The 25,251-nt window shown below is 48.5% G+C and overlaps 1 protein-coding gene across 1 annotated transcript in view; it reads right to left on the minus strand.

Annotated features, from left to right (window-relative positions):
* PYROXD2 (pyridine nucleotide-disulphide oxidoreductase domain 2) overlaps positions 1 to 25,251 on the minus strand; it is a 36,825-nt gene that overhangs the window by 8,451 nt on the left and 3,123 nt on the right. The window contains exons 2-14 of the mRNA XM_006831230.1: positions 22,565 to 22,584; positions 19,655 to 19,748; positions 19,508 to 19,581; positions 15,811 to 15,966; positions 11,530 to 11,683; positions 9,321 to 9,382; positions 9,133 to 9,230; positions 6,740 to 6,881; positions 6,169 to 6,303; positions 4,647 to 4,719; positions 4,301 to 4,457; positions 1,566 to 1,720; positions 500 to 606 (exon numbers count right to left, since the gene is read on the minus strand). Of these exons, the coding sequence (XP_006831293.1) occupies positions 500 to 606; positions 1,566 to 1,720; positions 4,301 to 4,457; positions 4,647 to 4,719; positions 6,169 to 6,303; positions 6,740 to 6,881; positions 9,133 to 9,230; positions 9,321 to 9,382; positions 11,530 to 11,683; positions 15,811 to 15,966; positions 19,508 to 19,581; positions 19,655 to 19,748; positions 22,565 to 22,584 (1,427 nt within the window). The remainder of the gene's footprint in view (positions 1 to 499; positions 607 to 1,565; positions 1,721 to 4,300; positions 4,458 to 4,646; positions 4,720 to 6,168; positions 6,304 to 6,739; positions 6,882 to 9,132; positions 9,231 to 9,320; positions 9,383 to 11,529; positions 11,684 to 15,810; positions 15,967 to 19,507; positions 19,582 to 19,654; positions 19,749 to 22,564; positions 22,585 to 25,251) is intronic.

Genomic DNA, 25,251 nt, shown 5'->3' on the forward strand with positions numbered 1-25,251 from the left:
AGACTGTCTTTGTTATGTTCATGGTCTGGATTGGGGTAGGGTGTAGTTTGAGTCAATTGAGATATGAAAGAGATTAAATAAACTGGCAGAAGGAGGTGGGACAGAGATAGATGCCAAGATGTGTGGTGATCTCCAAGGAACCAGGAAGCGGAAGCTGAAAAGACAAGGACCTTCCTTCAGAGCCCACACATAGAAATCCTTCCCCCAAACCCAACCTGTAGCCTCTGAAACTCAGAGAGAATAAATTTCTGGCTGCTAAAGCCATCCACTTGTGGGATTTCTTTTAAAGCAGCACAAGAGAGCTAAGACTCATCATATAAAAGTTACTCTTGGGACATACTGCATTTTGGGAGGAGCCCTGTGTGCACTTTACACTTTGCAGCACAGCTCTGTAGATTGACCACACTGTAAGTGACCAGTGGTCACATGTGGCCAGTGCCTGCCTGTGATGCATCACCAACCCCCAACTGGTCTCTTATCTTAGTAGGTTTTCACTCACCCCTCCAGGAAGCCCAAAGATTCTCTCCAAATCGGGGGGTGTGAGGATGTCTCTGCCCACCACAGAGCCCTTGAAGCCAGGGGCGTAGGCCTCGATGCAGTCAAACACTGGGGGTCAAACAGCAGCCAAGGGAAGTGATGTAAGGACAGTAAGTCCCCAAGACCCAGTGAAGTCAGACGGCAAGCATATTGTTGTTTAACTGGGTGCATGTACTAAAAATCATTGATTTGCACATTTTAAATGGATTCATTTTATCATATATAAATTGTTATTGTTGTTGTTAAGTGCCATCAAGTCAGTTCTGACTCATAACGGCCTTAGATAGGGTTTCAGAAACATTTTAAATCTTTGTGGGAGCAGAAATCCTCCTCTTTCTCCTGAGGAGAAGCTGGAGGGCTCAAACCTTGGACCTTGTGGTTCATAGTCCAGTGCTTATCATGTGGAGCCACCGTGCATAAATTATACCTCAGGAATTCTGGTGTGGCACTGTAGCATAAGCACTGGACTACTCACAGTAAGGCTGGCTGTTCAAAACACCAGTCACTCTTGGAAAAACCTATGCCGGGTCATTATGAGTCGGAACCAACTCAACAGCACACAACAACAACAACAAAAGTTAGAAAACAAGACAAAATGAGACAAAACAGACTATGAGTCCCTCTCACTGTGTTTGAAGGACTTGGCCATACACAAATATTTGTCACAAAGACTGATGGGTCTTAATTCTGGCCCTCCATACCTTTCCAACTGCTTATCCCAAACCCTAAACACAAACTTACTGTCTCCCCTTGAATATGCACAGCCCTTTTCACCTCATCACTTTGTTCAAGTTGTCCCTTCTGCTTAGAGTGCCCTTTAATGTATGGCCAACTCCTATTCATCTTTGAAAACCCAGTTCAAATGTCCCTTCCTTTAGAAAACATTCTTATTTTCCTGGCTCATGTCTTTCTCCTTTGGTTCACACAGTATGTTGTAGTGTAATTTTGGTTCCTTTATACATCTCACCCCGACTACACTGTGGACAACTGAAGGGTAGTACCTGCTCCCACAGCCTAACCCTTTTTACCTTTGTCTGCATACTTGTCTGTCTCCTGCTTGTCCCAGGCCTTGCCTCCAGCCAGCACATAGGGAGTGTATTGAGTGAAGAGGGAGAGGACATGGCAGCCAGGGGGAGCCAGGGTGGGGTCCAGCGAAGAGGGGATGCAGAGCTCAATCAGAGGCCTGTGGGGTGGGGCGGCGGGGAGGAGAGATGGCTGGCCTGAAGAGCAGCAGCTGCCCTGGTGGAGGAGCCTGGAGCCACTCTGAGATCATGTGGGATAAAGCAAAGCCCCTCAGAAGACAGGGAGACTGGCCTGGGAGTCCCTGTGAGACCTCAGGGACCTCTGGGACAGTCCAGACCACGGCAGAGGCGTGCCTTCTTCCGTGAGGACCAAGCCTGCCTTCCTCACCACAGGCTCTTACAGGGTCCCCAGGGCCCATACAGACACCACAAACACATGGGGGTCCAGGCCCCAGGCGCTCAGACGCCCTGCTCTGAACCAGGCTTATCCTCTGCCTGAGTACCTTTTCAGGGCCTGGTGGCACAGTGGTCAAGCACTAAGCTACATACAGTTCAGCGGTTCCAATTCACCAGTGGCTCCGCGGATAGAACACCTGGCTATCTGCTTCTGTAAAGATTGTAGCTTAGGATACCCTATGGGGCAGTTCTACTGGGCCCTATAGGGTTACTAGGAACTGGAATCAACTTGATTGCTACCGTGATTTTTGTTTTAGTACCTTTTCTAAGCTGTTCAAATAAAACAATTGTGAGACTACCCTCCCTCTCCCCAGTGCCCCCACCTCACCTCCTCTGCCTACATCATCTCTGGTCTCCAAATAGTACCACCCTTTAAAGCCAATGACAGTCCCCTTCTGCCTGCAGCCCTTTAGTTGCAACGTTCCCTCTGAGCTTAATGTCCACGCAGCGTCTCAAACATAGCTTGTCCGAATGTCTGTGATCTAAAAGCTGCTCTCCTCATGCACAATTGTGGTCTCTGTAATAAAATGGAAATTCCACCTTCCTCTCTTCTGCTTATAGCCCAATATCCAGTACTTCTCACGTCTCCCACAGCTCCCACCCTGGTCCAAGCCACCATCCTCTCTCTCTTGAATTCAGCAACAGTAACCAAGTGCCACAGAAGCCCCAACTTTTCCAACAGGCCGTGGCTGGGGTGATCCTTCTAAAACACGAATGGTTCCATGTGAGCTTTCCTGGAGTGGAAGCCAGCTGCTGCCCTTGGACCTCACCTCCTCCTCCTCACACCCAGCTTCTCTCTCTCCAGCCACTCTGGCCTTGGGGCTGAGCCTCCACCACTCACACACACACTTGCCCCAGGGCCTTTGCACCTGACCTCCCTCTGTCTGGATGCTCCTCCCCCCAGGAATCTCTGCTTCCCTTCATGTTTCTATCTCAAGTTGTGTCATCGAGAGGCCTTTCCTGACTGCCTGCCATGGCCACTGCTTGTCCTATCTCCCATCAGTTGAAGGCCAGTGGCCTTGGTGACTTTGCTCTCACTCAGTGCCCAGGCCCCTGAACTATGGCTGGTACACAGTTAGTTGTTGTTAAGTGCTGTCATTGGTTCCAGCTCATAGCGATCCTGTATAGAGTTCCTGAGGAGCAGCTGGTGAGCTTGAACCACTGACCTTGCAGTTCAAACCAACTTTGCAGTCTAGTGCATTAACCCACAGAACTACACCAGGACTCCCCACATATAGTTGTTGTTGTGTTGTTAAGTACTGTCAAGTCGGTTCTGATTCACAGCGACCCTGTATGGAATTTCCGAGGAGCAGCTGGTGAGCTTGAACTGCTGACCTTGTGGTTCAAACTGACTTTGCAGTCCAGCTCATTAACCCACAGCACCACACCCTACATGTAGCAGGGACCCAGTAAATACTGAGGAATGGAGTCGTAGGCTCTTCCTCCCGCCCTTCTCTCAGGATGCACTTCTTAACCTTACACTGTACACATGTGTGTGCTCATGATAGAACAGGGATTCAAGGGAGGAGGAGCACACCCACTACCCCACCCCCACCCCACACCCCTGTAACCACCAACAACCACAGGTAGAAGAAGATAACTAAATAAGGAAACAAAATGAAGGAAAGCCTATGAGCTATGAGAAGGTCAAAGATGGGCATTTAAAGAATAACCGCCCCTAGCCATGTTCAAGATGGCCCACTCGTCTCTAGAGTGGACTTTCACTTTCTAGTAAACTTGATTTCTCACACTCCTGTTGTCTTGTTCATGTCTTACGTCTCTGTCACGTCACCCAAAACTGCGACTCCTTGCTAGAAGTTTAGGAGAATTCCCGTGGCATGTTTGGCAACACCTGTAAGCTTCCTGTGCGTTTCATGCCAGTCCCCACTCGCCCAATCCACACGCAGCACAAAGCCTGGCACTGAAGACATTTCCTAACACCAGTCTGGAAAGAGGCACACTCCAGAATCCCCCTACATCGTCCCTTCTTCCCAGATGCCAGCGTGGCTTCTCTGCACTGCTTGTCCCTTCCTGGGACCTGGCACGCTTCCCTGAGCATGACATCACTGTCCCCTACCTGTCTTGGTCTACAGACTTGTTGCCTGGAATGTGTTTCCTATCCTTAGAATTGAGGTGTGGGCTCAGGCAGACCCCAAATTATGTGGGTGTGTATGATCAGGAAGAAGTGGCCCATCCCTGATGTGTCAGGGCATCCATGACCGCCCCCCGCCACCACCACCACACGCACACAGCCCAGGCCCATCCAGGGGAGCTAGCACACATACCTGTGGGAAGGAAGGCCAGCCCTGGCGTCCTCGAAGGCCTGATGGAGGAGGTTGGTGTCTTCACAGTTGAGGTGGATGGAGCACTGGTGATGGGGCAGTGGCTGGTCCCCGGGGGCATTGGGCATGGCCAGGAAGCTGGGCAGCCTGTTGACAGCCACTGAGGGATAGAGAGGAAGGTCAGGGCCACGACCCCCAGGGTCCTCCCTCTACACTCACCACCTGGCTCAGCCGAGTGGTGGACTGGGAAGAAAAAGCCTGGAAAGCAGGCTGGAGGCAGGAGGTGGAGTGGATGTAGGCCACTTATATAATGTCAACAGATAGTGCTACAATCCAGGTGTGTTCTCACCATTGATCTTGGTAACAGGTGACTGGGTGTCCAGCTGAGCGATTCTCCCTACAAACTCCTCAGGAAGCCACTCCTGGAAGAGGAAGCTGCTGTGAAAGGCCTGAGATGCTGATGTGCTCCCTCAGCCCAAACCACCTCCTCCATGAAGCCTTTCTGGATGTCCCACTCAACACTAACCACCCCTTACTACTGAGCTCTGCTGCCATCTCCCTACTGCTCTGGACGAAGGCTAGGAATTGGCAAGCCTCCTTTCTCTTCATCTGGGTGCTGCAGATGGTTAACATACTTGGCTGCTAACAGAGCGATTGGAAGCTTGAATATTCAGAGGTGCCTTGGAAGACTGACTTCTGAAAAAGCAGCCATCAAAAACCCTATACAGCCCAGGTCTGCTCTGACACACATGGGATCAGCTTCTTCCTCTAAGCACTTGGAGTCAGGATTACCTGAACAGGTCTTTGGAAGTCTGGGAGGTCAGAATTGCTGTAAGATGCTTTGCACTGATGTATGTATGTTGAATTTTGTTGGTAGAATCACTCAGAAAAAAATGGTGCCTTGCCCCAACAATGGTAAGTCTGTGCTAGATACATATTACATGTTGGGGAGACAGAAGATGTTGTTGTTAAGTGCCATTGAGTCAGTTCTGACTCATAGTGACCCTGAATATGGTTTCCAATGAGCAGCTGGTGGGTTTGAACCAGCTTTATGGTTAGCAGTCCAGGGCTGATCGTACAGCACCACACCAGGACTCAAATCAATAGCAACCATCTCCCCAGATCCTCACCCATCGGAACCAACACTCCATTTCTGTATAAGTTGATAATGCCTTCCTCTTACTTAGCTCTGCCATGAGGCTTGCTTTGGTCACTGTTAGTGGATCCGATGGACACAGGCATGGAAAGTACTTTCCTGGCTGAGCTGGCGGTCTTTACCCTCTGCCTGGACCACCGGCTGGAGGAGGAGAGACATGCAGCACAGAGCACAGTGGCCCAGATAGTCCATCAGGAACTGTCCAGGATCAGCCACAGTCGGCTGGTCCCAGGCATGTGGATGGACCCAGCCAAGAGCAGGCAAACCCTTCAGATGTGTGTGCTAAGCCAGTGTTCCTGGGTATATGGCTGAAGTGTTGTCTGTTACAGCCTTAATGTGACAATACATTGATACAGGTGGTGGGATGAGAGCTGTGAAGGGGAGAGGTCAGGGTAGTAGAAAGGTTGTAGAAATGACCCTGGATTGAAAGTCAAACCTGGGCTCTGCCTCTGGCTGGGTCAATTACCAGCCATATGGCCTAGGTCATGTCACCATTCTGGACATTTCTCCTCACCTGTGAGGCTCCTTCCCTGCTTGCTGCCTGCCCAGTAGGTGAAGAGAGAGAGAAGAGCTCAAATTCCCAAATGAGGAGGGAATTGGCCGGGGCCCGCTGCCTCCAGGCTGCCCAGTCCTGCTCTACCTGATATAAACCAGGATGTAGACCCTTCTCCCCCTTTACCACCTGACTCCCCCCACCCCCGCCCCCAGGCCTCACCTGTGGTGTCAGCTTCAGGAAGGTGATCTGAGGTGAGGCGTTGGACAGCACTACTTTGCTCTTCACCTCCGTGCCATCCTGCAGCACAACCCCTTGGACGCGGCCTTCCTTGCTCACCTGTACCCTGGCCACCATCTAAGGCCACCAGAAAGAGGGGGATGTGGTTGGACCCTGGGGGAATGCTCTCATCTGTGTTTCTCTCAGGCTGCCCCACCCCAAAGACTACAACTCCTCCTTGAACTCACTCCTTCCAATGTGAAGGGTCAACCCAAACGTGGTTCCCCGTGTCTGGTGACAAGGAAGGGGGAAGAAGAATGGGGGCTCAGTTCTAACAGCATCACTTTGGGCAAGTCCCTGATTCCAAATCCCCCCCCCCCCATTATTCATCAGGAATCCTGGAGTAGTGCTGTAGGATAAGCACTGGACTGCTAATCACAAACCTACCAGCAGCTCCCCGGAAACCCTTTACAGGGTCGCTATGAGTTGGAACTGACTGAACTGCATGAAATGACACTTATTCATCAGGAAATTGGCTCTGTCCTGGGACCTCTGCCAATCTGAGGCCACTCACCTTGTCGGTGAAGACACTTGCTCCATGTGCTGTGGCTGAGTGTGCAATGGCGTCTGAGAGGGCACCCATGCCACCCTGGACATAGCCCCAGGCCCCTGGTGTCCCTTCCAGGCCCCCCATTACGTGGTGCAGCAGCACATATCTGGAGAGAGACCGTCAGAATCAGGGACTAGAGGAGGAGTCGTCTCCCCAGAGTTCCTGGTGCAAATACTCCTTCTGTCTTGTACCTTTGGAGTTCTGATGTGGCACTATAGGATAAGCACTGAACAGCTAACAACAAAGTTGGCAGTGCAAACCCACCAGCCGGTCCTTGGAAGCCATATACAAGATTGCTATGAGTCAGAACTTAACAACTTGTACCTTCAGCCTCTCCCTGTCTTTGTTCAGTATCTTCTCCTAAATCCCTCAATGAACTCCAGACTCTTCTAAGAGTCCTTGCTCTTCCTTTCCGCCTTCTCTCCCCATGCAATCATGTATGTGTGTGTGGCTTTATTACCAACAACAAGCCAAGCCTGTACCTCCAGCTCTCTCCTGAGCTCCAGCCTATATATCCAGTTACCCACAGATATTGTTTTGGTGGGTACTTTAAATCTGTCACCTTTTCCTCAGTCTTCCTTGTCTTTCTGAATGTCACCTTCAGCTTCTAATAGAACCCCAGGCACCAGCCTGGCTTCTTTCTCTCCCCTCCCCAACTACGTCCTGTCAAGTATGCCCATCAAATACTGCTAACCCAGCCCCCCCTGCTGCCTCAGTCCTGGCTCCACCCATCTGCTCTTCCTCACACTGCCGCAGTGACAGCCTGCTCATGGGCCACCTTCTTCCACCTGTCCCCTGAAGCCCTGTCTTCCCACAGAAGTCCCTTCATAAGCCCCAGCAATGTGCCTGCTATTTCCCTTTTAAAAACCATCACTGGCTTATTGCTGCTCTGGGGGGTAACTGCCAGGCTCCTAGCAGGCCAGCCTCATCTGTCATCATTCTCTCGCTGGGACCCCATAGCCTCTGGTCCTTTGAGTGGACCACCTAGTCGCTCACCTCCGAGCATTTGCACATACTCTTCCATCTGCCTGGAACCCCTCCCTCCCTTCTTCAAGTTTTGTTGAGCTAATTCCTACTTGTCCTTCAGGTCTCAGGATAGCCCTTCCTCATGGAGGTTTCCTCTATCACAAAACTCCCACTCTTCAGTATCCTATCAGGGCTGTCTGCCTCTCCCTTTAGGGTTTCTTCTGTGCACTTTGCCCAGGTGAATGCAGCACCTGGCCCTGAAGGAACATTTCACAAGCTGGGTGGTAAGCCTCCCAGAGAGTCTAAGGGAAAAGGACAGGCGGCCTCGCTGAAGATCAGGAAAGGCTGGCTCATCTCGGAGCTTGGCCAAGAGTGCTGACTCTCAGTGGTCCTTCCCTAAGACGGGAATTTGAGGCTGGCTTCCTGTATATCGAAAAGACACTTCCAGGGGATGCTCTCATCCTGGGAAAAGCCACGTTGACAGCTTTGAGCTGCATCTTCTGGTGCCCTGGAGATGGCCCAATACTTGGCAGCATCCTCCATCCCAGCATGCACGCACACACACCCACAAACCCCCACACACATGCACACAGTCCTCATTCCAGCTCGAAAGGGCTCATTAACTCACACCACAGCCACAGACTTGGTTGTACCTGACTGCCCCCTCTCGGCCTGCACTGTCAGTACACCCTCACCCACAAAGAGAAAAGCAGCTTCCTGCACCCACACAAAAGAGTGCATGTGTGCCTGAGCTTTTCCTGGGAAAGGACAGACAGGAGGAAGGGACAAGAGGGAGTCATAGGAGGGAAAGAGATGCACGAAAGCCAGAAGTGAAGAGGAGGAGGGGAGAAAGGCAGTGCGGGAAGAAGGCATTAGAGTTGGGACATTAAAGTGAGAGACAGCGGCCTATGTTAAGCACTCAGCTGCTAACTGGAAGGTTGGTGGACTGAATCCACTCAGCGAGTCCACAGGAGACAGTCCTGGCAGTCTATTTCTGTAAAGATTACAGTTTAGGAAGCCCTCTGGGTCAACTCTACTCTGTGATATGGGTTCATGATGAGTTGCAATCAATTACAAGGCACCTAACAACTACAGGGGATGGTGGCTAAGGAGGAAGACTTTTGGGAGTCAGACAACTTGGACTAGAAGTCAGCTCTGCCACTTACTAGTTGTGTGACTTGGAGCAAGATGCTTCCCTTCTCTGAACCACAGCTCCACAGTGCTCTTTTGAGGGTTCCTCAGTGGTCTATGAAGTGCTTGGCCTGGCCCTTTGTTGGGAGCTCAGAAAATGGCAGGTGTTGTTGTGGCTGTAGGTGGGGTGTTTTCATGCCTGACCCTCAAGCTTCCCTGTACCTCTCTTCTCCAGCTGCTGGGCCTGTCCCCTGACTCACCCACTACCAGGTGTGTGTGGGCTGGTCATGGCTCCAATCACAGCATCAGTTGCAAGAGTGGCTTTTAGAGGCTCTGACTCAAACCAGTGATCCAGCACCTGGGGCCGCAAAAGAGCAGAGGGGAGACTCAGGAGCCTCGGGGCACACCCTCCCTCCACACTGTTGGCCTGAGGCTGGGGGCCACTCACCTTCATAATGGGTGCTGTGAGGACCTGGTAATACTGGGGAAGCTGGGCTCCCAGGGTAAGGCCTGAAAGAGAGGACCCCCAAAACAAAAACTGAGCTGAGTTCTAAGGAAGCACTGGCATTTGGTCCCTGTGGATAAGAGTAGGGGGAGGCTCGGGGAATTTGTGATGGGGGGGAGGGAGCTTGCCATAATAAATGCAGCTTTTACTAACTGAAAGACTTGGGCATGTTTTTAATGTTTCTAAACCTACCTTCTGATCTGTAAAATAGGAGTAATATGGGATTTCCCCATAGCACTTTTGTGAGGATTAAATGAGATCTGTAAAGTATTTGCAATAGGCATTTACTATATTGTAGCTGTTAAGAGTTATTTTTTTGTGAGTCCCTGGGTGGTGCAAATGGTAACTGTCCTTGGCTCCTAATTGAAAGGTTGCATCCACCCAGAGGTGCCTCATAAGAAAGACCCGGCAATCTACTTTGAAAAATCTGCCAATTAAAGTCCTATGGAGCACAGTTCTGTTCAGACATGCATGGAGTCGCCATGCATTGGAATTGACTTGATGACATCTGGTTCTCTTTGGACACATTTGAACTTGTATTTTACTCCCTTATTTTGAACTCTCTAAGGTTCAGACCCTGGGAGGTAGACGGCTTTGCTAACCCATTCCTCTGATGCCGATTCTGACCATCTCAGAGTGTCACTGGACAGTAAAACCTTGAAGACAGGTACCATTCTCATCCCTAGTCATTGTTGTGCTAGTGCCTAGCTTAGTGTGAGGCACATAGCAGCTGCTCAATAAACGTTTATTGTATGAATCTCCTTGGGTTTTTCCCTGCTAACCTGAGAGGCAATGCCTACTTTGGACATTTGTGATTTCTTGGGCTGTGAATCTTCATCCCTTCCATACTCACTCCTATGCCATGCAACTCTGCAGTGTCTCTCACCCTTAACCTTGACCCTGGGCTCATCCGTGAGTCTTGACTAGCTTGGCTAAGGAAATATTTGCAGATGAGATGCAAGCAGAGGCTTGAACTACCTGTGCATGGTCTTTCCCGCTGTGCTTCTACCCTGGACTAGCCTGCTTTCAAGATGAGGACATTAGTGTTTACAGCTGAGCTGCCCCAGCTAATCTGCCTCACCATAGACAGGCGTGAGAACAGACCAGATCAGCTGAGGCCAGCAGGGCTCAGCTGAACCACGCAGACATGTGTGAAATAAATGTTTATTTTGTAAGCCACTGGAATTTTATCATTGTTTGTTATGGAGAAATGTTATGACCACATAGAACTGATTCTGTATTTTTCTAGAGTGTAGAAGTGAAACTGGTCTGTATCCTCTAGAGGAATACTTGCTGAAACTGCCCTTCCCAAATCTATGGCAGACATCACTTAGTGATCAGAGAACTCTCCCTTCCCAGATTTGTGGCAGACATCACTAATTAATCAGAAAACTCTTTCTCACTGAGCTCAGATTTAGCATCTTCTTTGTATGCGGTATCTCTTCAAATTCTCTAGGCCCCTGTCTTCCACGCAGGCTTTGTCCTGCTCCACACAATCCCTCACTTTGGGGTCTTTGGCACCATGATAGGACACCCCCAGGAGCCCTGGGAACCCACTGGCACTCACAGTATGAGAATTAATGCCCCTGGGGATAACCCTTGACTTCTTGTTGTTAAGTGCCCTCTAGTCGGTTCAGACTCATAGTGACCCTGTATATGGTTTCTGAGTAATGGCTGATGAACTTGTAGTCCAAACCGACCTTGCGGTCCACTGCTCCTCTACAGCTCCACACCAGGACTCCTTGACTAGAGGGGCACAGAACCTCGTGGAGACATGTTCCCCTCTTTCTTTTCCTGGAAATGGTCCTGAAATGCATTGCATAAGGCTTCTCAGAGGGCCCAGCCCCATTCATCGACCACAGCGGCAGTTCATATAGGAACACACCTTGGTATTTATACCCCTGCTTCCCAGGGCACTGCTCCCACATTTCTGTGCCCAGGGGTCACCTTTCCAAATAAACTACAGACTTGCATCTAAGCCTCTATCCAGTCTTTATTCTAAGGCTCCCAGGTCAAGACCTTTCTAATACACGCTGACTAATGGACCACAGTTGGCTGGCTGTCTTGAAGATTCAGTCTTAGGTCCAGTCACTGAGCAAATGGGCCCAGCCTGCTCCAGAGGTCACAGCTGAGGCCTGCACTTTGGACTCACCTGCCTGCAGTAGGGGCTTGAGGGTGGGGAGTAATTTGAGTCTTTGCAGCAGGGAGCCACGCTGGAAGGCCCCCACATCCACTGGGGCTGTGTCCAACAGAGGGTCAATGGCTGATGCCAAGCGATTCATGAACTCCTCATACCTGGGAAAGGCCTGGAATAGAGTTCTGAGTCAGAACCCCGCAGGGTACGGCATAGAGATCTGTTTGTGACCTGCCACCCTCAACGGGCCTGGAGGGTTCCCAGCCGTGGCTCAACCTGGCTCTGCCGTCACTCCTGGTTCTAGGTCTGTGTGCATCAGGGGAGGTCAGAGAGACCATGGGTGATGGAAGACACCTGAGGTGGGACAGGGACAAGTTGTCACTCATAGAAAACTGACCTGGGTGTGGTCTCTGTGATGAACTATACATAGAACCATGTCTTTGCACATATTCCTGGAAGAAACAGTCCCTTCCCATGTGTCCCAGATCCCACACTTCACATCTGCAAACCTCACTTGTCCTTTTGTCATCTGTAGTGACAGACAGTAACAGAAGCCCACATCCCCTCGCCCTGCAGGCTCCCACAACATAAGTCATTTCCCAGACCCGTCATCCCTGAGCTGGTTGCTGAGCACCCCACTTCCTTCCCTTGGTGGAACAAGTGTGGGCACCCAGCCTGTGCTAATGGAGGCTCCTCCCTTTGAACTTCGGGGTCATCTGGGGCTTTGACATTCCCACGGGATTTCAGTAAGTGCTCCAAGAAGGAGAGTTGCTCATTGAAGTTTGTATTCTCAAGAAGCCTTGGCAAAATGAAGTTCAGAGGCTTTCTCTGAAGCATGTCTTCTCAGTAACATCGACACAGTGTAAAGATGAAACCAGGAATCCGTCACTGGGATGTGACTTCTGTCTTCTGCTCACGTGGTTTCTAGCACCCAGGGTACAGCCAGTACTCTGCAGAGCAGGGGTGAAGGGGCTCTGGTAACGTAGTGGTTACAAATTGGGCTGCAAACCTCAAGGTCAGAAGTTTGAAACTACCAGCTGCTCCGCAGGAGAAAGATGAGGCTTGCTGCTCCCATAAAGATTTACAGCCTCGGAAACCCTGTACAGTGTCGTTATGAGTCGGAACTGACTCCACGGCACATAACAACAACAACAACAATGCAAAGAGCTCTGGTAGCGTAGTGGTTATGAATTGGGCTGCTAACCTCAAGTTCGGCAGTTTGGAATTACTGGGAGAAAGATGAGGCTTTCTGCTTCCGTAATGATATACAGCCTTGGAAACCCTGTGCAGGGTCACTATGAGTCAGAACTGACTCCACGGTACTTAACAACAACAACAACAACAACAACAAATGTGTGACTCTGTGGGTTAATGCACTGACTGCAAAGTTGGTTTGAACTGCAAGGTTGGTGGTTCAAGCTCACCAGCTGCTCCTTGGAAACCCTATACAGGGTCTCTATGGGTCGGAACCGACTTGATGGCACAACAATAGCAATGTGATGGGGAAGGAGCTCTGCTAGAACAGTGGTTACGAGTCAGGCTGCTAATCTCAGGGGCTTGAGGGTGACCAGTGGTTCCGCGGGAGAAAGATGAAGCTTCTGCTTCTGTAAAGATTTATAGCCTCGGAAACCCTATGCAGGGTTGATATGAGTCAGAACCGACTCCACAGCACACCACCACCATCAATGTGATGGTGGTTAATGTGCTGGACTGCAAGGTCGGTTTGAACCTCATGGTCGGCAGATCAAGTTCACCAGCCGCTCCTCAGAAATCCTATACAGGGTCGCTATGTGTCAGAACTGACTCGAGGATATGTAACAACAACAGCGTGATGGCTGGAACTACAGTTGCCAGACCAATGATTTTGCGGGCTTTATATGGCCAGTGGGCTGGATGTTCCCCACCCCTGCTTTAGAGCATCTGAGACAGGCAGGGTTTAGAGGAGAGAGGTTCCTACCTTCTACAGAGGAATCACAGGAGCACTTGAAAAAGGCAAACCTTTCTCCGGTGATTCTGATTGTTAGTCAAGTTTGGAAACTGCTGGTTAGAGAGAAGTTCATATCTGTGGTTCTCTTGTTGTTGTTAAGTGCCATCGAGTCAATAGCGACCCTGTACAGGGTTTCCAAGGCTGTAAATCTTGACGGGAGTATAAAGCCTCATCTTTCTCCTGCAAAGCGGCTGGCGGTTTCAAACTGCTGACCTTAAGGTTCGCAGCCCAATTGGTAACCACTATGCTACCAGAGCTCCTTGGTTCTCTAGGTCCTGCCCAACAAGCAACGTGGATGGATTATACAAACAAGTTGCTAGTGAGTTGCTTCCAACTCACGGCGACTTCATGTAAGACTAGATAAAGCACTGCTCATTCCTATGCTGTCTTCACAATGGTTGGTTGCTTTGGCCGCTGTGTATTTTAAGCACTTTCCAAGCCACGGGTGCTCACCTTCCAGCATTATGTTGGACAGTATTCTGTTTTAATCCACCGAGTTTTCACTGGCTAATTTTTGAAATGACTTGCCAGATCTTTCTTCCTAGTCTCTCTTTGTGTGGAAGCTCTGATGGAACCTGTCCACTATGGTGACCCTGCTGGTGTTTGAAATGCCAGTGACATAGCTTCCAGCATCACAGCCACATGTAAAATCATAGTCTGACAAACCTGTTGTTGTTAGGTGCTGTCCAATCATTTCTGACTCATAGTGACCCCATGCACAACAAAACGAAATACTACATGGTCCTGCATCATCCTCAATTGTTAGGTTTGAGCCCACTGTTGCTGCCACTGTATTACTCTATCTCATTCTTCACATGATCCAGTTTCTCAGATGATTTGTTCATCATACAGATGGAATAACTATGGTGAACGGGTACAATCCTGGTACACACCTTTCCCGATTTTAAACCATTCGGTATTCCCTTGTTCTGTCCTAATGATGTCTTCTTAGTCAATGTGCAGGTAGGTTCCTCAAGAACAGAATTTAGAGTTCTGGAATTCCCATTCTTCAAAATGTATTCCATACTTTGTTATAATCCACAGAGTCAAATGCCTTTGCAAATTCAATAAAGCACAATTAAACATCTTTCTGGTTTTTTTTTTTTTTTCAGCCAAGATCCATCTGACATCAGCAATGATATCCCTCATTCTACTCCCTCTTCTGAATGCCTGGCAGTTCCATGTTGATACACTGCTGTAACCATTTTTGAATTACTTCCAACAAAATTTTACTTTCTGAGTTAATGATACTGTTCGATGATTTCTGCATTCTATTGGGTACAAATTCCATTGGAATGGGTACAAATATGGATCTCTTACAATCAGTTGGCCAGTAGCTATCTGGTAAATTTCTTGGCATAGATGAGTGAGCACCTGCATTAGCCTCCTTGCAACATCCAAGTTATCCTCCGTCAATTCCTCAGCAAAAACCTAAGTGATTATAACAATGTCTCCACCAAGCCACACCTTCACGCTCTGCCTTTGGCTTTATTCAATCTTGGTGTAAGAAATAATCATTCAAAGAATCTTTCTGTAGCTGCAAAATTGGTCACAGATATGTAGTTGTTATTAAGTGCCATTGAATTGATTCTGACTCACAGAGATGCTCTATAGAGTTTCTGAGGCTTTAAATCTTCATGGGAGCAGAAAGCTGCATCTTTCTCGTATGAAGCCGCTGGCAGGCTCAAATCACAGACCCTGTGGTTCAAGTCCAGTGCTTACCATATGGAGCCACTGTGCTCCCATTACAAGTATACTTTGGAGATATTATGGGGATGGTTCCAGACCACAGCAATAAAGCAAATATCACAATAAAGTAAGTTACATACATTTTAAACCTCCCAGTGCATATAAAAGTTGTTTACACTATACTATAGTCCATTAAGTTTATAATAGCTTTATGAAAAAATCTGAAATATTGTGAAAATTACCAAAATGTGAGAAAACATGGACTGAGCACATGCTTTTGGAAAAATGACAACGACAGATCTTGCTCAAAGCAAGGTTCCCGCAAACCTTCCATTTGTGAAAACGCAGTGTCTGGGAAGCGGGATAGAACGAGGTATGTCGGCATATCAATCAGCGACTCATCTAGACATGTCTACTGCCAAAATTCCTTCTCATTCATTCTCCATCTCCTTCTCTTTGCAGTACCTGAGATCAAAGACTAGCACAGACTGGACCCTCATAGGGCAGATGGTGTGGCCTGTCCAAGCCCTCAAGTTCTAGGACAATTCTAGCCAGGACTGGCTTCATTCAGGAGCCACCTCCGGGCTTGTGAGGGGAGAAGGAATTATGGCTGCTTCCCTTACCTGGACATCCTTCTGGGAGAACTGGGCAATCTGCTTCTGGTTTTCTGCCATGTCTGTGCCCAGCAGAAGGGACCTGGGCACCTTGCCCACTGTGCCTTCTTCCAGCATAGGGGTGAAGGAGTAGGGGTTTCGAAGATGCAACCTCAGCCCATGTTTCTGCAGAACACAAACAGCACAGGTAACAGTTTCAGGGATGTGTGGCCTCTGCTCTCAATCCTTATCCGTGTGAGCGTTTAGGAATCTATGTGCAGGTTCCCAAGGTATGTGGTCCTGATTCTTTTTGTTTTTTCAATATAGGTTTATAAAAAGTTCTCTTGCCCACATCTTCTATGATACACCATGCAGTGCAATGCAATTCAGTGTAATGCTTGCCACATGCCAGGCACTGTGCTAATAGTTTATAACTATTACCTATTTGAAGCCTCACAGCAACTCTGGGAGAGGCAAAGAGTTTTCAAAAAAAAATTGTAGAAAAAGTCTTATCTTTCAATTATATTTTTCCACAATTTTTTTGAAACTCCTTCATCCTAGAATCCTCATTGTAGCACTACAAACCCTGAGGCCCAGGGAATTTAAACCTCCAAGGTCACGTTAGACCAGGAATCTAGTTTCCAAACTACATCTCTATGACTCCATAGAACTAGCTCTTACGCACCAGCCCATAAGTGCCCCGCTTCAGAAATAAATAATGAAAACTTAGGAAGACACAATAAAGCAATTGTTTTGTGAAAATCCATACTTACAAGGTAGATGCATTATTTACATTGCAAAAAAAACCCACTTGGTTTACTTTGAGACACATTTACCTGAGGGTCACTTTAAATGAGAAGTTCTCTTGGTGCATTTAAAATATGATTTGATTTACAAATTTTCACAAACCTACAGGACTTTCCAAGAGCAGAGCAACTCTTTCAAAGGAGGTATGGAAGAAATAAAAAGGACCTGCTACCTCCACAAATAAGACTTAATGCTATCCCAGACTAGGGAGTTATTTCCACACATGGACCACCCACTCACTTCCTTGGGGTCTCTGGCTAAATGCTGCCTAATAAGGAGACCTCAGCTCCACTTTCCCTAGCACTCCCTGGCCTCTTCATCCTACTTTATTTTTTTCCAAACCGCTGCCACCGTGGGAATCATTGCAGATTATATATTTTTAAATCTCTCTCAAATAGAGTGTAGCTCTTGAGGTCAACTGCCTATTTTGCTCACTGCTGTATCCCCAATGTCTACATACGATGTAACCAGTGTTTGTTGACTGAATAAGTAAAGGCCTTGCTGCAGACAGGCCCCCCGCCTACTGCATACTTTGTGCGTTCAACTACTAATCTCAGTGAAGTCCTGGTGTGACACTGTAGGAAAAGCACTAGACTGCTCACTACCAAGTTGGCAGTTCAAATCTACCAGCCACTCCTTGGAAACTCCTATACAGGATCACTATGAGTCGGAACTGACTTGACGACACTTAGTCCTGGTGTGGCGCTGTGGGTTAATGCTCCAGACTGCAAAGCCGTTTGAACAGCAAGGTCGGCAGTTCAAGCTCACCAACTGCTCCTCAGAAACCCTATACAGGGTTGCTATGGGTTGGAATCGACTCAACAGCACTTAGCAACAAGCAACATATACCAGACACTGTGGTTGTCAAATGTACTATCATTAGCCATCACAATAGGCTTATGAGGTAGAGACGATTACCACCCCCATTGTACAGATGAGGAAGATGAGGCTCAGAAACTCTCAAAGACCCGTAAGTGGTAAAGGGTAGAGCAGGAATTCCCAGGCTGGCCGTCAGGTTCCAGAGCCTGTCATCCCAGCCACTGAGCGGGCTCTGAGTGGGTGCCGTGGGCTCGTGACTGGTGACCGCGTTCATGGCAAATTGCCATGTCTGAGTGACCTGCTATCACAGAGCCGGAGGCAGCCAGCCATGCTGCTCAAGAATAAGGCTAGGACTCAGCTGGACATGGAAAATTCTGTCCTTTTCTACCTCTGTGAACTTTTAACCTCTGAGTCTCAGTTCTCTCCTCATAAAACTGGAGACAGAACGGTCTTGTCTCCCGGGGTTGGGCCAAGGATCAAGTGTGATAGAACAGAGCTCTTAGCCCAAGGTGCAACACTGGTCAAACAGATGCTCTGTACTGTTACGTTGGAAACAGAATATTCCAGAAAGAGTTTAGCAGGCTTTCTGTAGATGCCCTCGGGCCATCCATGTCCTGCTAAAATAAGGTGTCCCTTCTCCCAGTGGGGTTATGGGTCTACATCCACAGAGGGACTGTTTTCTCCCTTGAGTTTAGCACCCAGCTGCTATTAATGCAGCCCGAAGTCATACACCCAATTCTCTTGGGAACTTCTAGCGCCCTAGGACAAATAGTAAGCAACTTGTTTAATTATAAGAACAATCACATCAAATCTCTGTTTTGTGATTGATTGCTGTTTTTATAAGTTGTGTTTGTCCAATCACACACACACACACACACCCATTCCTGCTGCTATGTATGATCGCTGTATTTGCAGACTGCCTTCAGTTGGAGTCTGGTGAGGATTTAAGACCCGAGACCTCTCCTGGTCTTGATCTGGCAGCACAGATACATCTGTGTGTGTGTCTCAGTGGCTCTGAGAATCATTTCCTTAGTGAATTCCGTAGCGCCTCAGCTCTGAGAGCTTCTCTGTGAACCATTTAGGGCAGCCAGAGAGCTGTGAACAGTGGTCAAATGCAGCTGCTTTACCAATGGCACAAAGGGCCTTTTTCTCTGAGAGTTTGGTGAGGTAGAAGCAGGTAGAAGATAGATTGGCTCAGCATTGTGGTGATGGTATTTTTAAAAGAGGCAGTGAGGGGTGGAAGGAATCTGAAAGGGTTGGGGTAGAGTTGAGCAAAGCTTCGGACAAAGGTTAAACTGGTTTAAGAGAAGTAAACAAAGGGCAGGAGTCCAGGTGTGGTGGAGCAGGCTAAGTTAGCTGCAAAACAGGTGGTTCAAACCCACAAACTGCTCCTTGGAAACCCTATTCAGGGTCACTATGAATTGGAATTGATTCAATCATGCTTAACAACAACAACAAACAAAGGGCAGGTAAAGAGGTCTCAGTGTCCCCTCAAAATAGCCCAGGAGCAAAGCTACATCTAAAGTAATAGGAGCTGAAGGGTAGTGGAGGTAGAAAAGAGGCCCATGTCCTAAAGCAGCTCTGTAAACTCATATGCTCCAGGGCAGGTAGCTTCAAGGAACAAGGTGGAGACCTGGCTGAGCTTGAGGTTCCTGTCTCATTAGGGGGAGGCCTCTCAGTCTCAGCCAAGTGCAGCTGTGTGGGTCTGGTGTAAACGAACCTCATTGGTCAAGAGAAGCCCGAGTTTTATGTGAAATTTCTCGAGTTTTAAGACAAGGAGTTGTTGTTGTTGTTGTTGTTAAGTGCCGTCGAGTCGGTTCCGACCCATAGCGACCCTGTACAGGGTTTCCAAGGGTGTAAATCTTTACGGGAGTAAAAAACCTCATCTTTCTCCCGCGGAGCGGCTGGTAGTTTCGAACCGCTGACCTTAAGGTTCGCAGCCCGATTCGTAACCACTACGCTACCAGAGTAGTTGGACCAAATTCTATCTGTGCACCAAGAAATCTATGTAGAACAGACAAACCTTCAGGACAGAAGACAGACAGACCCTCAGTGTGGAGAAGATGGAACTGTCCCCACCTTGGGCTGGGGAGGGCTTTACCTTCAACTCCAGATCTCTGTAAATCTGTGGCCTCAGGAGGCTGAGGAGGTAGGACGCTCGGGAGAACTTAAACCCTGAAACCAAATCAGATGACGATGGTCACCAGTGGTCAACTAGGGGCACATCCTGTCCACCCCTCGGGCTCACCTGGGATGATCTCCTCGGTGACAGCTGCACCCCCGATCACGTGGCGCCTCTCGAAGACCACCGTGTTCACGCCCAGTCTCTGCAGGTAGGCTGCCTGGGGGAGGGACACACAGGGCCCTGCCTTCATCCCTCTGGAAAGTTCTAGACCCCTGGGATTGACATGGAGTCTTAGGGTTCTCACCACAGAGCCAGTGTGCTGCTCCTTGGCTCATGCTGTTCACACTCTGGGAACACTATTCCTTCGCTTCTCTTTAATTTCCTCCCAGACTCCTGCTAAGATTTATCTCAAATGTCCTCTCCTCTGCTGAAGGTGGGCTTTCCCCTTGAACAGCCTGGTCCAACCCTGAACCTAGGATGCCATCTCTCCAGCAAGAGGCAGCATAGAGAGGCTGAGCTTGTAAGTGCCACTGAGCCAGACTGTCCAGGTTCAATTCCTCACACCTCCTTCTCCATACCCAATCCTCCTGGCCTCTGTTTCCTTATGTGCAAAAATAGGGATGAAGGTAATACTTCCTACTCAACCTGCGTCATAGGAAATATATTGAGGGAGAGAGGGAGGAAGGGGGGTTAGTTACCACGGAACCAACTGCAACTCAATACATGAAGCTATGTAATTGTAACACAACTTTGTTTTGGGGAACACATGATGCAGGAGTTTTCATTAAGTCTTCTCCTGCACTTAGTGGGAAATCAGTAAGTACTCATGGAACTTCACTACTCATGAATCTGCAGACTGGAAGTGCTGCTTCTTCCACCACCGGCGGTGTGACGACAGGACAGTATGGTTTATACGCCAGGTGTTGTTTTAATAATTCACTTCACCCTGGTGGTGCTGCAGAATCAGTACTGGGCTGCTAACCACAAGGTTGGCAGTTCAAACCCATCAGTCACTCCTCGGGAGAAAGATGAGGTTTTCTGCTTCTTTAAAGATTTACAGCCTCGGAAGCCCTGTACAGGGTCGCTATGAGCCAGAATCGACTCAGTGGCAGTGGGTTTTCACTTGACAACTATGTGCCAGATGCTGGGTGGGCATCATCTCAGTTAACACACTCAGTCATCCTGGAAGTAGCCACAATCAATGATTCTTCCCATTCTACAGATGAGGAAACCAAGGCTCAGTGAGGTTAACAGCAACCCTTGGGCTTATAGAGCCGATGAGCAGAGGTGCTGGGGATTGAACCCAGGCAATCTGAATGCGGGCTCTACATTTCTAAGGTTTCCTCGTGAGAATGAGAAAGGAAACATTGCATTCCATGCCATTCGGAAGCTGTCCTGGCACCCAGAGCTCAACCACGTTATTCTCCTCTCAGACAAGGACCAGACACATAAAGCTTTGCACAAAGGGTGGCTCTTAACATTCTTGGAAATTTCCACAATCTCCTAGAGCACCAGCCTCAGACAAGGCCACTCAGCAACCATGATGAAATGAGGCAGAGCAAGGCCTTCTTGCAACTGTGTCTCTGCACAAATAAAATCAAGGTCGCTGTGCCACCTACAAAATACCAAACACGCCTCCACTTGGCCAAAACGAGCAAGTGCTACTTCTTTACCAATTACAGCTATCCTCATCCTATCCCAGAATCAATAGTGCACAGTGGAGTCAGTTCCAACTCACAGAGACTGCACATCTTTATGGGAGCAGAAAGCCTCATCTTTCTCCCGTGGAACCGCTGGTAGTTTTGAACTGCTGACCCTGAGGTTAGCAGCCTGATTCGTAACCACTAAGCTACCAGAGCTCCAAGATTTATTGAAATACCCAGTAGTAGAGTTGCCCCAGCTTTCTGGCAGCATCCAAGCTAAAGCGAACCTGTTTCCTCAGAACCTCCCTCAAATCACCCAACCAGAGCCCAACCCTACAATCAGTTCTTTCTAGCACCCTCTTTTAGAGGCACCTTTAGCTTCCAGTGAGTTCTCCCTCGAGTAGTAGGTCCAGAATACCGCGTTTAACTACAAGTGTGTTCCTGGTGGTCTTCGGCTGAAGGGCCTTCCCGGGGTTGGAAAGTTCCGAAGTTGCTAACAACCACCCTTTGGGTAAAGCTTTCTGTGCCTGGTCCCTGGAGTCACTATCTGACCTTCACAACAGCTCTGTGACATGGGTGTTATTACTAAGTTATTATTCTCACTTCACTGGGGGCAGAGAGGTAAAGTGATTGGCCTGACCCTTTATAGACAGAAAGTGGTGGAGTTGAGAGATGAACTCATGTTTATATTAACACAGAATCAATGTTTTAAATTACTGATGGGTTGAGTTACATAACTTTCCCTGTCACATTTTCAAGTAAAATTAATAACCAGGTAACGCGTTCAGATTTAATACAAGTCCCTCAGCAATCCTATACTGCTCCCCTGTGTCTCTCTACATTGAAATTCTAGTACAGCTATTACTTCGGGCAGATGATCCATGTTTGTTCAGTGGTCTTGAACACCCTCAAGCACATGTTCTGGCCTCTTAGGGCCACATGGACTGTGGCTAGCTCAGCTTCAGGGCCTCTACACACTGTCTCTTGGGTACACTTCGGACTGTACAACTACTGTGTAGTCTGGTGGGTACACGGCCTGGATCTAGCTGGGGGACACACAAGGACTGCTCATGATGGAAAGTCAGCACCCCCCCACACACACCCCCAAGCTCATTCCCGATACCCAGGCTCCAACATGTCGATGACAAAGCTATGTCAGATACATGCATTCCCATTTTCCTACCATCTTTCTCCTGAAAGCTCCCCAGCTCTCTCAGAGGTCATGGGGAAAGGAGAGGAGAGGGAGTGCCTGGATTCTCTTGAACTGGACTCCTCTGCCTTTGGCTTCTCCCCTGGTGTGGTCACTCTGCCCTTCCTCACACCCCTCCCTAAACTGCTGAGAGCCACATGCCCAGGGGTAATACAGGGCCAGGGAGGAGGTGGTACTCACAGCTACCAGCCCGTTGTGTCCTGCAATGAGATGGAAGAGGAGAGAAAAGCAATACTGGTTAGTGGAGTGAAAGGCACGCTCCCTGAGGAACATGACCATGCACTGCGGTCTCCAACCGTGAGGATCCTAGTGAGGTGGTAGAAACTTGGTGGTCCTCCCCCAACACTCCAATTGCACTCAGGTGTTGAAATAGGATGCAGCTCCACACCTGGTCTGTGAGGAGTTAGACCTGACTCCTGCCCTGGCTTGTAAAAGGGGCCATCACCCCGGTGTGGTTGGTGGCCCCATGCTGGAAGGAGGGCCAAGGAGAAATACTTGGTCCTCAGATGGAGCTACTCCACCTTGCCTTGCACGGCCGGGGCTCCCATCACTCAGGAGTGACCAGGTGACTGCATCTGTGGGAGCTTCACACCTGCTTGGCAGGGAAGAGAAGGTGAGGGGTGGCTGCTACCCAGAGAGCGACACCTTCCTAGTCTAGCACGGAGCCGCCCCGTGTGCTCAGTAATCCGCCATCCAGATAAGCACAGGTCATAGGAATAGTTGCAGCCTCGTAGGCCTTGCTTTGCCCAGGTGCGGTTCACAGGCTACAACAGTTGTTCGCCTGGTTTTGTCTTCTGTCAACCATCAGGTTACAAAAACAAAAGATGAGCAGTTCAAAATGAAGCCATTAAACACATACAGTCTCACTGTGTACTACCATAACTCATGGTGCCAGTGGGCTGCAAACCACCAGGTCAGTGGTTCAAGCCCACCAGCCGCTCCTTGGGCAAAAGATTAGGCTTTCTGCTCTCAAAAGATTTACAGCCTCAGAAATCCTATCTAGGGTTGCTACGAGTTGGGCAGACTTGACTGTACTTAACAACAACACATGTAAAGTCTTTTTCTAAACATGTCAGTAGGCTACTTCTGAGCTAGGGGTCCTGGATGAGGCTTGAGGATCCCATGCTCCATGCCAAGCCCACTGGGAGGGAATGGCTCTTGCAGCTTTGGCAAACTTAAGAATCACCCAAGGGACTAGTATAAATGGCGATTCCCAGCCTCCTCCCCATAGAGTTGTCTGATTCAGCAGGTTGGCAGTAAGGACCTAGAATCTGACTTCTCACAAGGTACATTCTGATGCAGGTGGTCTCAGGCTCACAGACTGAGAAAGCAGGTTCTTGAGGTGAGCCCACCTTCTCCGTTCTTCACAAGATGGACCAAACACAAGGCCTTGTGGTTTGCAGTGTGCTGGGAAGGGCTGTGTCTGTTTCTCACACTTTGTCCTGGGTGAGAAACGGTTACTCTGAGTCATGAAGATGTCAGCAGATGACCATGTTCTCTGAGCACTAATTTTCACCCAGTGCTGAGTTGAAGAAAATGCTGGGCTGAAAATGCTTTGGCAAACTCCCATAAATAGGAGAGCGCAGTGACCCACATGGTGGGTCTTCATGACTTAGCTGACTGAGTTGTCTATTTTTCTCCTAGAGACTTCCAGAATCACAGAGGCCATCCAGACAACCTGCTAATCCATTAAAGGAATCTCTAAAATGGAATTTTCAAATGGACTGCAACATGCAGTTTGAATAGCACTGCTCTCAAATATGGGTGACAAATTCAAGGTAGACAGTCCTGGGTTCTGCAGTTTGCTAGGAAATGGCCCTCGGAGACTCGCTTTAACCCCCTTGAGCCTTGAGCTTCTTCATATGTAACTTTGAGGGGCTGCTGCAGGCTCATAGTGTTGCAGAGACAGAAATAATATTTACAAAGCACCTGACCCTTAGCAGGCCTTCAATATATGGTAGCTTTTGATTTGTTGTTGTTAGGCGCCCTCAAGGCAGTTTCAACTCTAACAATCCCAAGTACAACAGGATGGAACACTGCTTGGTCCTGTACCATTCTCATAATCATTGCTGTGTTAAGTCCATGGGTGCTGCAACGGCATCAGTCCATCTTGTTGAAGGTCTTCCGCTTTTTCACGGACCCTCTGCTTTATCAGGTATGTTCTCCAGAGACTGGTCCCTCCAAAACATGTAAGATGGAGTCTCACCATTTTTGTTTCTAAAAAGTCTTCTGGGTGTACTGCTCCCAAAACATACTGTTTTGTTCTTCTTTCTTCTTCATTGTCCAGCTTTCTCCTGCATATGAGCTGATTCAAAATACCTTGGCTTGGGTTAGGCGCCCATTAGTCCTCAAAGTGTCTCTGTATTTGCTCTTCAGCATTTTAAAGAGGTCTTTTGCAGCATATTTGCCCAATGTAATACATCAGGTGACTTCTTGATTGTTGCTTCCATGGATCCAAGTAAAATAAAATCCTTGACAACTTCCATCTTTTCTGTTTATCATGATGTTACTTACTGGCCCAGTTGTGAGAATTCTTTATGTTTAGCATTAATGTTGTCTTTGTATTTTTTATGTAATCTCTATTGAAGGCTGTAGTCTCTGATCTTCATCAATAAATGCTCCAAGTTCTTCACTTTCAGCAAGTAAGGTTGAATCATCTACATAGTGTGTTGTTAATGAGTCTTACTGCAATTCTAATGCTGTGTTCTACTTTCTACCATTCAGCTACTCACACTATTTGTTCAGCATAGAGAATGAATAAGCATGGTGAAAGGATCTAACCCTGACACACACCTTTCCTATTTTAAACGACACAGTCTCTCCTGTTTCATTTGAGTGGTTGCCTCTTGGTCTACGTATGGGTTCTT

The sequence above is a fragment of the Chrysochloris asiatica genome, unplaced genomic scaffold (genome assembly GCF_000296735.1).
Source record: "Chrysochloris asiatica unplaced genomic scaffold, ChrAsi1.0 scaffold00003, whole genome shotgun sequence".
NCBI lineage: Eukaryota > Metazoa > Chordata > Mammalia > Afrosoricida > Chrysochloridae > Chrysochloris > Chrysochloris asiatica.